The sequence below is a fragment of the Octopus sinensis genome, linkage group LG8 (assembly GCF_006345805.1).
Source record: "Octopus sinensis linkage group LG8, ASM634580v1, whole genome shotgun sequence".
Classification (NCBI taxonomy): Eukaryota; Metazoa; Mollusca; class Cephalopoda; order Octopoda; family Octopodidae; genus Octopus; species Octopus sinensis.
The window spans coordinates 103,552,516-103,565,188 of NC_043004.1; the positions used below are offsets into that span (position 1 = coordinate 103,552,516).

At 41.6% G+C, this 12,673-nt stretch overlaps 1 protein-coding gene across 2 annotated transcripts in view; it reads left to right on the top strand.

The window, feature by feature from the left end:
• LOC115215002 overlaps positions 1–12,673 on the top strand; it is a 156,888-nt gene that overhangs the window by 34,392 nt on the left and 109,823 nt on the right. Inside the window, exons 1-2 of one of the 2 annotated variants that reach the window (XM_036505637.1) lie at positions 1,817–1,842; positions 12,557–12,637. In XM_036505637.1, coding sequence (XP_036361530.1) covers positions 12,570–12,637 — 68 coding nt within the window. In that variant the 5' untranslated portion in view covers positions 1,817–1,842; positions 12,557–12,569. Of the gene's footprint in view, positions 1–1,816; positions 1,843–12,556; positions 12,638–12,673 lie in introns of those variants that run through there. The other variant, XM_036505636.1, reaches the window with a different exon arrangement.

Consider the following 12,673-nt stretch of genomic DNA (forward strand, 5'->3'; position numbering starts at 1 on the left):
ACTCAGTCTGTGATGGTTGTGGCAGTAGTGGCAGTGGTAACCATTTAGATAAATAACATAATCAGCAATGGTGTTGTGGGCGGCAGTGGTGGTGGGGGAACTGTCATGTGGTGTAAGAGAGTCCATAGTTACCAGGGCTTACAATACTGGTTTACTATTTACTGTGCCATATGACTGAAAAAGTTTAGAGGAATTGTATTTTATGATTTTTCCCTTTTTTTTTTACAAAGGTTATTATGTTTGCGTATAGTTAAGTGTGTAGTTATTCTAATGATATTTACAATCTCTCGTAGACCAATAAAACTATTTCTATGTCAGGCTTATATTTTGACAATGCCAGTGATGCCTGTACTAATAGTTAAATCCTAGCCAATAAGGCGGGGGGCCCCCTCAGCCCCCTCGTATTATAGTCTTATCAACTTGAAAAATAAAACTAAGGACATATTAAATAAAGTAGTTCAAGAGACACTAAATATAAAGAAGGAATAGCCACAGGCTGGATACTTCTCAGACATATGGTTGATGGGTCAAGCAGGGCTGACCAGAGTTAAAATCCAGTAACTAATAAATGGGTACAGTAGGGGGTAGTAATGATGGAAATTCTGTGGAAGCAAGATGAATGGGATGAAGTGTAAATAAATTTGTGTGTAACAGGAGTTTAAGGGACTATTTAGATAGGAAATATATCTGAATAAATTATGTCAATTGCTGAATGTAAAGGAATAGGATTCAGGTCCATATGGACAGACATATGGTGAAAGAGATGCTGATATTTGGTAGGTTGCCATAGTTGGAGGTGCAAATGAATAATTTTTAATTTTGGCATGAGGCCACTCAAACACAAACTCATATTTTTAGGAGAGTAGGTATGATTGATTAAATTGGCCTTAATAAATTACTGGTGTGTGTTTAATTAAACCCTGAAAGATGAATTGCAAAAATGTCCTTCAGAAGTATTTGAACTTATAAACATATAGTAACAGAAGCTAGATAACATAAAAAGACTTTTAATCTTGTGCTCAACCATTTCTGTATCCCCTTTTTTTCAATGTTTTCAACAGATGCACAAGGCCTGAAATTTTGGGCTGAGGATTAAGTTGATACCATCAACCCTAGTGCTTGACTGGTATTTTATTTTAACAACCCCATGGATAAAAGAAGTTGTCTAGCTGGCAGAATCATTAGCACATTGGACAAAGTACTTAGTGGCTTGACTTCCAACTGTATGTTTCTAAGTTCAAATCCCACCTTTGCCCAACTTTGCCTTCTTTTCAGGGTTGATAAAATAAAGTACCAGTCACATAATGGGGTCTGTGTAATTAACTTGTTCCTTCCCCTCAAAATTACTGGCCTCGAACCCTGCAATGGATTGGTGCTCTGTTCATTGTTGTGATCTCTGAGTAACTGGCCTTATGAATTTTAGGGGTCAATAATTATGATAATAATCCTTTCTACTATAGGTACACGGCTTGAAATGTTAGGGGAGGGAGCTAGTCAATTACATTGACTCCTGTACGTGACTGATACTTATTTTATCAACCCTGAAAGAATGAATGGCAAAGTTGACCTCAGCACAATTTGAACTCAGACTGAAGACAGGTGAAATACTGCTAAGCATTTTGCTTGTCATGCTAACGATTCTGCCAGCTTGCCGCCTGAAATCCTTTCTACTAAAGGCGCAAGGCCTGAAATTTTGAGGGCGGAGACTAGTCGATTGCAATGATCCCAGTTTCATTGATACTTATTTTATCGACCCCGAAAGGATGAAAGGCAAAGTCAACCTCAGCAGAATTTGAACTGAGAACGTAAAGATGAATGAAATGGCGCAGGAGTGGCTGTGTGGTAAGTAGCTTGCTAACCAACCACATGGTTCTGGGTTCAGTCCCACTGTGTGACACTTTGGGCAAGTGTCTTCTACTATAGTCTCGGGCCGACCAAAGCCTTGTGAGTGGATTTGGTAGACGGAAACTGAAAGAAGCCTGTCGTATAGATGTATATATATATGTATGTGTGTGTATATGTTTGTGTGTCTGTCTTTGTCCCCCCTAGCATTGCTTGACAACCGATGCTGGTGTGCTTACGTCCCCGTCACTTAACGGTTCGGCAAAAGAGACCGATAGAATAAGTACTGGGCTTACAAAGAATAAGTCCCGGGGTCGATTTGCTCGACTAAAGGCGGTGCTCCAGCATGGCCGCAGTCAAATGACTGAAACAAGTAAAAGAGAAAAGAGTAAAGCATTTTGTCTAGTGTGCTAACAATTCTGCCAGCTTGTCACCTTTTATAATTATGATAATAATAAAAGGATGAAAGGTAAAATTGACTTTGGTGATATTTGAAACCATAATTAAAAGATCTGGAATAAATACTGTTGGGCAATTTTGTCAGATGCTCTTACAATTCTGCCAACATGAAGCAACAAGAGAGAGACTGTTTAGTTATCAACCCCCAAATACTTTATTGACTCCTGAGGAATGCTGAAGCTTGTGGAATTTAAACTAAATACTGTAACTGAATACTATAATGCTTTTAGTCCAGTCCAACATTATATTAGGTCTGCCAGTAATCTATACTGTAACCATAATAATGGTGATGGGGATATCTTATTTTGTGGCACAAAGCCACAAATTTTGGAAGCGGAGTGTAATCAATCGAGTTACACAAATACTTGATGAAGGAACCATTTCTAGTCGGTCAGTGTGTTCTTCCTTCTTAAAAAAAAGAAAGAAAAAAAGTGGAAATAAATACATAATAGGTGCAGGAGTGGCTGTGTTGGTAAGTAGCTTGCTTACCAACCACATGGTTCCGGGTTCAATCTCACTGCGTGGCACCTTGGGCAAGTGTCTTCTGCTATAACCTCAGGTCGACCAAAGCTTTATGAGTGGATTTGGTAGATGGAAACTGAAAGAAGCCCGTCACATATGTGTGTGTGTGTGTTTGTGCATCTGTGTTTGTCCCCACAACATCACTTGACAATTAATGCTGGTGTTTACATCCCCGTAACTTAGTGGTTTAGCAAAAGAGACCAATAGAATAAGTACTAGGGTTACAAAGAATAAGTCCTGGGGTTGATTTACTCAACTAAAGGCAGTAGCTCCAGTATGGCTGCAGTCAAATGACTGAAACAAGTAAAAGAGTAAAAGTGTCTCTCTTGTAATAGCTGTAACCATCAGGGGAACCACATGAGTTAGAAAAATATTCTGGGGGAAAGAAAAACGAGTAGGATGGTTACTGTTGGAACATCTTTTGATTAGAGGTCTGCTCACTGGGTGGACTTTGATCTCTTTCGACACCATCTGTGATCTCTTTCGGGACTCCTCTTTGATCTCTTTCAGCACCCTCTTTGATATCTTTCGGCACCCTCTTTGATCTCTTTCGGCGCTCCTCTTTGATCTCTTTCCGCGCTCCTCTTTGATATCTGTCGGCACTCATCTTTGATCTCTTTCGGCACTCATCTTTGATCTCTTTTGGAACCATCTTTGATATCTGTCGGCACCCTCTTTGATCTCTTTCGGCACCCTCTTTGATCTCTGTCGGCACCCTCTTTGATCTCTTTCGGCACTCTCTTTGATCTCTTTCGGCACCCTCTTTGATCTCTGTCGGCACCCTCTTTGATCTCTGTCGGCACCCTCTTTGATCTCTGTCGGCACCCTCTTTGATATCTGTCGGCACCCTCTTTGATCTCTGTCGGCACTCTCTTTGATCTCTGTCGGCACCATCTTTGATCTCTTTCGGCACCCTCTTTGATCTCTGTCGGCACCCTCTTTGATCTCTGTCGGTACCCTCTTTGATCTCTGTCAGACACCCTCTTTGATCACTGTCGGGCACCCTCTTTGATCTCTGTCGGGCACCCTCTTTGATCTGTCGGGCACCCTCTTTGATCTCTGTCGGCACCCTCTTTGATCTCTTTCCGTACCCTCTTTGATCTCTGTCGGCACCCTCTTTGATCTCTTTCGGCATCCTCTTTGATCTCTTTCGGCACCATCTTTGATCTCTTTCGGCACCATCTTTGATCTCTTTCGGCACCATCTTTGATCTCTTTCGGCACCCTCTTTGATCTCTTTCGGCACCCTCTTTGATCTCTGTCGGCACCCTCTTTGATCTCTTTCGGCCCTCCACTTTGATCTCTGTCGGCACCTCTTTGATCTCTTTCGGCACCCTCTTTGATCTCTTTCGGCACCCTCTTTGATCTCTTTCGGCACCCTCTTTGATCTCTTTCGGCACCCCTCTTTGATCTCTGTCGGCACCCTCTTTGATCTCTGTCGGCACCCTCTTTGATCTCTTTCGGCACCCTCTTTGTTCTCTTTCGACACTCCTCTTTGATCTCTTTCGGCACTCCACTTTGATCTCTGTCGGCACCGTCTTTGATCTCTTTCGGCACCTTCTTTGATCTCTGGCGGCACCCTCTTTGATCTCTGTCGGCACCCTCTTTGATCTCTGTCGGCACCCTCTTTGATCTCTGTCGGCACCCTCTTTGATCTCTGTCGGCACCCTCTTTGATCTCTGTCGGCACCCTCTTTGATCTCTGTCGGCACCCTCTTTGATCTCTGTCGGCACCCTCTTTGATCTCTTTCGGCACCCTATTTGATCTCTTTCGACACTCCTCTTTGATCTATGTCGGCACTCCTCTTTGATCTCTTTCGGCACCCACTTTGATCTCTGTCGGCCCCGTCTTTGATCTCTGTCGGCACCGCCTTTGATCTCTTTCGGCACCCTCTTTGTTCTCTTTCGGCACCCTCTTTGATCTCTTTCGGCACTCCACTTTGATCTCTGTCGGCACCCTCTTTGATCTCTGTCGGCACCCTCTTTGATCTCTGTCGGCACCCTCTTTGATCTCTGTCGGCACCCTCTTTGATCTCTGTCGGCACCCCTCTTTGATCTTTTTCGGCACCCCTCTTTGATCTCTTTCGGCACCCCTCTTTGATCTCTTTCGGCACCCTCTTTGATCTCTTTCGGCACCCTCTATGATCTCTTTCGGCACTCCACTTTGATCTCTGTCGGCACCCTCTTTGATCTCTGTCGGCACCCTCTTTGATCTCTTTCGGCACCCTCTTTGATCTCTTTCGGCACTCCACTTTGATCTCTGTCGGCACCCTCTTTGATCTCTGTCGGCACCCTCTTTGATCTCTTTCGACACTCCTCTTTGATCGCTTTCGGCACCCTCTATGATCTCTTTCGGCATTCCACTTTGATCTCTGTCGGCACCCTCTTTGATCTCTGTCGGCACCCTCTTTGATCTCTGTCGGCACCTTCTTTGATCTCTGTCGACACCTTCTTTGATCTCTGTCGACACTCTCTTTGATCTCTTTCGGCACTCTCTTTGATCTCTTTCGGCACCCTCTTTGATCTCTGTCGGCACCCCTCTTTGATCTTTTTCGGCGGCACCCCTCTTTGATCTCTTTCGGCACCCCTCTTTGATCTCTTTCGGCACCCCTCTTTGATCTCTTTCGGCACCCCTCTTTGATCTCTGTCGGCACCCTCTTTGATCTCTTTCGGCACTCCTCTTTGATCTCTTTCGGCACTCCTCTTTGATCTCTGTCGGGCACCCTCCTTGATCTCTGTCGGCACCCTCTTTGATCTCTGTCGGCACCTCTAAAAACTATACTTAGTTCTTAGCTTATCGATATTTTATGAAACTTTAACTGGTTGAACTTTTTGCATTTAAGAAACCCCTTCAGTTAGTTTCATTGGCGTCTACAGTTTCACTGAATAAGATTTATAACCTTGTTTTCTATCATTTCTACCATTCTGTGAACCTTTTCTTTCAATTACAAAAGATCTATGATTAAAAGTGTTGTAACCATTATCAATCCACCCCTACCCCACTCCTTTATTTTTTCGTGTGTTCTTAGGTTCGGTCCTGCCACATGGCACCTCAGGCAAGTGTCTTCTATTATAGCTCTTTGCTGACCAAACCCTTCTGAGTGGATTCAGTAGACAGAACTTAAAGAAACCTGTTTTTGTGTGTGTGTGTGAGTGAGAGAGAGATAGTGTGTACTCTTGTCTTGACATCATGTGTTAGTTGTAAATGAGCTTCACCATCTTACAAGCGGTGTTGTTCACTTCCAGTCTTCCATGAAAAACCTGTCTGGCCATTGGGAAATATTACCTTGCTTGGAAACAGGTGAGAGTTGGTGACAAGAAGAACATCTGACCATAGAAAACTGCCTCAATTACCTCCATCTTATCCATACAAACATAGAAAAATAAACCATGATGATGACACAGTTTATGAAGAACTACATAATCCACTGTCCTTTCTTATAAGACAGAAGGTTAATTTTTGAGGTAGGTTTGGTTGGCACTCCACTTTGATCTCTGTCGGCACCCTCTTTGATCTCTGTCGGCACCCTCTTTGATCTCTTTCGACACTCCTCTTTGATCGCTTTCGGCACCCTCTATGATCTCTTTCGGCATTCCACTTTGATCTCTGTCGGCACCCTCTTTGATCTCTGTCGGCACCCTCTTTGATCTCTGTCGGCACCCTCTTTGATCTCTGTCGGCACCTTCTTTGATCTCTGTCGACACCTTCTTTGATCTCTGTCGACACTCTCTTTGATCTCTTTCGGCACTCTCTTTGATCTCTTTCGGCACCCTCTTTGATCTCTGTCGGCACCCCTCTTTGATCTTTTTCGGCACCCCTCTTTGATCTCTTTCGGCACCCCTCTTTGATCTCTTTCGGCACCCCTCTTTGATCTCTTTCGGCACCCCTCTTTGATCTCTGTCGGCACCCTCTTTGATCTCTTTCGGCACTCCTCTTTGATCTCTTTCGGCACTCCTCTTTGATCTCTGTCGGGCACCCTCCTTGATCTCTGTCGGCACCCTCTTTGATCTCTGTCGGCACCTCTAAAAACTATACTTAGTTCTTAGCTTATCGATATTTTATGAAACTTTAACTGGTTGAACTTTTTGCATTTAAGAAACCCCTTCAGTTAGTTTCATTGGCGTCTACAGTTTCACTGAATAAGATTTATAACCTTGTTTTCTATCATTTCTACCATTCTGTGAACCTTTTCTTTCAATTACAAAAACTGTGTCGGTCTACTGGCTGAACAGGTAGATAACTGTTATTTATGGTCAGTGGAGGGAGTATTTTCACCAGCAATAGAAAGTTTGAGAAATTTGGTGTGACTAATCTGGTATTTAAAACATTGGTTGGTTGTGTTATTTGCCAGATCAGCTCTGATTTAAGGCATTCCAGTTACGTCTTCTCCACCACCACCACCTGCCCAGCTACAGCAAATCTAAGACTATATCACCTTGTGTGTCCTTTTTCCATTTTGAGGTGGTAGTGTCATTTGAGGGAGATTTGACTGCTGTTTCAAATAGGTCTAGTGATCATGTATGTGCAAACTCTGTTATTGACTCAAAGTTTTTCCCCTTCTCTTCTTTGGAAGCCGACTGGGCAGTATGGAAGGGAATGGAGCTCTAGTGAAGGGGTAATTTGAATGAGTCTCTTGTCTTACGTTTTTGGTTGGAGTGTGAAGTACAGTAAAGCCCGAAATTAGAAGTCCATTCTAGTTGCTAAATGATACAATGAAGACACTTTTTGTTGTAGGACCATTCACAAGAAATGAATGGCCTTCTTTTGGATGTAACAGAAGTTGTTAGATTGCAAATTTGTACCACCAAAAGTTATGTCACTTTGGTATGGTGGTTAATACAAATATATAATTTACAGTACATGTCACTTGAATTTTGCAGTTGATACTACAACCCTTTTCTGCCATCTTGTGTGTATGTATGTGTTAGTCCACAAATGAGATCCAGGAATTCTCTTAATAGTGCTCAAAAGATTCAAACTCTGATGTTTTTACAGGGAATTGATTCCACAAGATAAAGTATAGCTATAAGAATGTCTGTCTGGTTAAGAAATTTGTTTTGTAACCACATGGTTTTGGGTTCAGTCCCACTGCATGGAATTTTGAACAGGTGTCTTTTATAGCCCTGGACCAGCCAATGCTTTGTGAGTGAATGTGGTGGAAGGAAACTGTATCGGAAGCCCATTGTATGTATGTGTGTGTTTGTGCCCCCTATTGTTTGACGGGTTCAGCAAAAGAGACCCATAAAATTAGTACTAGACTTCAAAAATATAAGTACTATGGTAGATATGTTCAACTAAACTGCTTGTGGTGGTGCCCCAGCATGGCCTCAGTCCAATAACTGAAACAAGTAAATAATAGGTGTACACACACACAGAATACTATACCTTAATAATTTGTGAAAAGGTGACTAGTACGAGGGTGGGGGTGCTGAAAAGTTTCTGGCTTTGGGTAGGAGAAAATACAGGAGGATCAGTTATGATTTAATTCAACATACTCCCTTCTCAGATTCACACACTTATTGCAGAGGTCCTTCAGTTTTTCTAAGCCCTGTAAAAGAACTTGGAAGGTTGGGCCTCCAGCCAGGCTTTTCACGATACCCTTAAAGCCAGGATCCTTTCAGCAACCCCCATCCTTGTATGTATAATCTTTACTACTTATCTTAACTATTCTAATTGGGATGGTAAAAGTTGCAATGTTGCTTTGATCTAGTGGTTAGTGCTGTTGTCTGGTTTACAGCAGATATGGCACTCAAATCCAGCAGGTGATATTACAACTTTTATCTATGTTACTCTGACAACATTGTTGTGACAAGTTTTTGACATCATTGCTGTGACAAGCTTCTGGCAACATTGCAGTGCGTGCGTGTTCTGAAAGCTTTTATCAGATGATCTGCTGTTGTAAACCTGTGTAACTTTCTTGGTTATTTACCCTGGTTGTCTGCATTTCCCAACTCTCATGGCAATGATATTTACCATACGTATGCTTACCTTGTTGATGTATGCACTTCAGTTATAGTTGGTTAATAGATATTCTCAAAAGAACTTGTTTGACAAAATGTTGAGTCCCTTGTGTGTGTGTGTCTGTGTCCACATGCGTGTCTGGCTGTGTGTCTGCATGTGTGTCCGGCTGTGTGTGTCTGCGTGTGCGTCCAGCTGTGTGTGTGTCCGGCTGTGTGTGCGTCCGGCTATGTGTGTGTCCGGCTGTGTGTGCGTCTGGCTGTGTGTCTGCGTGTGTGTCCGGCTGTGTGTGTCTGTGTGTGCGTCCGGCTGTGTGTCCAGCTGTGGTGTCTGCATGCATGTCCAGCTGTGGTGTGTGTGCGTGCGCATGTGCATCTGGCTGTGTCTGCATGTGCGTCTATGTGTGTGGGTGTCTGTTGGTATAGGAATTTTAAAGTTTATTATGACCGTTCACCTACTTGGTGGCAATTTCGTAAAGAAAAAAGTCTTGTTCTCTTTGTTATCCTTCAGGGATTTATTTTCTACTTAAAATTTTATTTCACCATAATGAAAGTAAATAACACAAAGGCATTCTACCCATGACAATCCAGTCAATTTAGCTCATAAATATTCACAGTGAATTAGCTGTCATTCTCTTTCACCCACTTTTCTAAAACAGAAACTATAATTTATTTTTTGTCTTCAAAATTTACTTTTAATTGTATGTTAAAACTAGCAGTATCGCCCGGCGTTGCTCGGGTTTGTAAGGGAAATAACTATATAAGCATTTTTAGAGATGTAAAGTATAATAGCCATCTCAATATGGCTAACCACAAAGGGGGGGGGGGTGTTACTGTAGCTTTTTACGTTCTGAGATTTAATAATAAATTTTTAGAGAGTTACTTCCCTTATATATGCCAAAAATGCATTAAAAATGGGGGAAAATGAGGGTAAATTTTTTTTTAAATCGTAGACTCATCGTAGATGTGCGCTAATACCCAGAAGGGCTCGATATGAATCACGACTATAAGATACCCGCTTTTGGTTACACTGCACTGCAAAATGTGGGAGTAGTTAGGAATCTAAATCATAGGAGACAGACACACACAACTTCACTTTTATATATACAGATATCATTTATTCAGAAAACCAATTTATGTAAATGTGTGTGTCTCTGAGTCTTTTTGCACATGTCTGTTTTTGTATGAGTTGTTTGTGTGATTACTTGTTCATGCATGTTCGATATAAATGTGTGTCCGATAGGCTTGCATTGTCTGTCTCTAAGCCTTGTGTGTTGTGTTCTTTGTCTGCCATTCACCTTCAATACAGAGTAACATCTCTGTATTGAAATTATAAGAGGAAAAATCCTTTTGTTTTGAAGTTTCCAGGACTCCTACATGTACTGGATCTTACCTTAGGCAAAAAGGATTGTACTTAAAAGCACATTAGTGAAAGCATTTTATTGGCACACTGGACTGTTTCCATTGAAATCATGGTAAAGTAAAAAGTAAATTTCTTTCCTGAATCATAGAGACCCAAAGGGCTGGATTCCTGGTTTCCGTGGCATGTATATTCCACACCTGGATGAGACACCAGTCCATTGCAGCGTTACTCATTTTTGCCAGCTGAGTGGACTGAAGCAACATGAACTGAAGTGTTTTGCTCAGGAGCACAACTCATTGCCCAGTCTAGGAAGTGAAACCACAATCTTAGGGTCATGAGTCCAACACCATAACCACTCAGCCATGCACCTTCACAAAATCATGATACTCACAAATACAGATAGTGATCTTTAGTATCACATATGCGCGTGCGAGGCTGGGGGTGAAATAACTCCCATAGACTTGATATTCATAATCAGTATCACTATTTTCACCCTATTTCTTTACGTACTGATAATCTTTTAGTCAACTGAGGTGAAGAGATCTAATAAGGTCGAAACCTATCCATTGGTTTCACCAGTTGGCTTTTAAATGATATGAAATGCATTCCTGTATTGTCTTCATTTTCTAAAAATTTGGATTAACTAACACTATTGGAATATTAACTCCTTTACTTTTGGACTTTTAACACTTCCAGAAGAAATTTTTGTCTTTTAATTGCAAGGATTATCCGAGATAATTGAAGTCTTTCAGCTTGCTATATTTCATGTCATGTAGTGTTTTTTGAATCTTGGTTTTGTTCCTGTTAACGAGAGTGGCTGGATCTACCTCAATGCCATAGCAACTGCCCTCGCACCATCTCACCATCCTTCTCAAGCCAACCCTCCCAACCTCCTCCACCTGTCCCCTCCGTGTTTTCCTCGGTCTACCTCACTTTCTCAGTCCATTAACCTCAAACCCAGAACCATATGGTTTGGAAGCAAGCTTCTTACCATACAACCATGCTTTAGATAAAAAAAGACAGTCTGAGTCTTGATACAGATTTTGTAACACTACCACATGTACTTATTAAAGTCAACAGATCTTTGTATATCATGTGAGTAGGAATACTTCTAGCTAGGAAGCACTCATTAAGGGGACATGTAGCGTGTTTAAGGGAGTGATGTTTGCATTTTTATTAAGTGTTAAGGTTGTCTGAACCTTTGAAGATGTAATGGTCTTTCTTGTTAAAGGAAGAGGCTACTTTAATGGCTATTATCTTTTATATTTTACTTGTTTCTGTCATTAGACTGAGGCCATGCTGGGGCATTACCTTTTTAGTTGAATGAATCAACCTTAATGTTTACTTGTTTTGTTAAGTTTGGTGTTTATTCTATCGGTCTCTTTTGCCGAACTGCAAGTTATGGGTGCGTAAACACACCAACACTAGTTGTCAAGCAGTGGTGGACACACACTCACATATGTATATATACATGTACATATGACTGACTGACTTTCAGTTTCCGACTACCAAATCCACTCACAAAGCTTTGGTTAGGTTGAGGCTATAGTAGACACTTGCCCAAGGTGCCATGCAGAGGGACTGAACCCAGAACTATGTGGTTGGTGAGGCACGCTTCTTACCACACAGTCACGCCTGTACATATTAGTAGATATTTAAACGATAAGGAATAGCAGATTGTCCTGAGCTTGAGTGTGTATGTGTATGTGTGTGTGTGTGTGTGTGTGTGTGTGTGTGGATAATAGTAACTAACAAAGTCATTGAGGAGAGAGCTGAAACTGTTAGGAAAAAGAGGTTATTTTATCAAATGTGTTGCATTTACTCTTTGTTCATCATCGTTTAATGTCCATCTTCCATGCTAGTGTGGGTGGGACACTTTCACAAGAGCTGGCCAGGCCAAAGCCTGTGCCAAACTTCTTTGACTGTTTTGGCAGGACTTTTACAGCTGGATGCCCTTCCTAAAGCCAACCACTCAGCAGAGAGGATTTAGTGATTTTTATGTGGCACAGGTGAGCTGAGTAGTGCTTTTTACGTGGCACAAGAAGAATATTTTCAATTATGAAACACATGAAAACTGAAATATGTCCTAGACTAACCCATCCTACATATATGAACCAATATGTTGGCAAGAAATCTTTTATCTTTTGTTCCAGTCATTGGACACTGGCCATAGTGATGAACTGCCTTAGAGGGTTTAGCCAAGCAAATCGACCCCAGAGGTTTTTTTTTTAAAGTCTGGTACTTATTCTATCGACCTGTTTTGCTAAACTGCTAAGTTATGGTGACAGGTTAATTTAGTTCAATGAAATACATTCCATGTTTTGTTTATTTCATCTGATAACCTTTTTTCTTGTTATTTTTATTCTTCACTGGAAAATATCCTTAATATGAAATACTTTGTTTTCCTTCTCTAGACTATTGCGCTGGATGGCTGCCATACAGAATGTGTTTGCCACTCGGCTTCTGGCCGAGCTTCTTGGCCATGAGGTTGACAGGTAACTCTTCAAATAGTTTCTTTTATTTATATTATT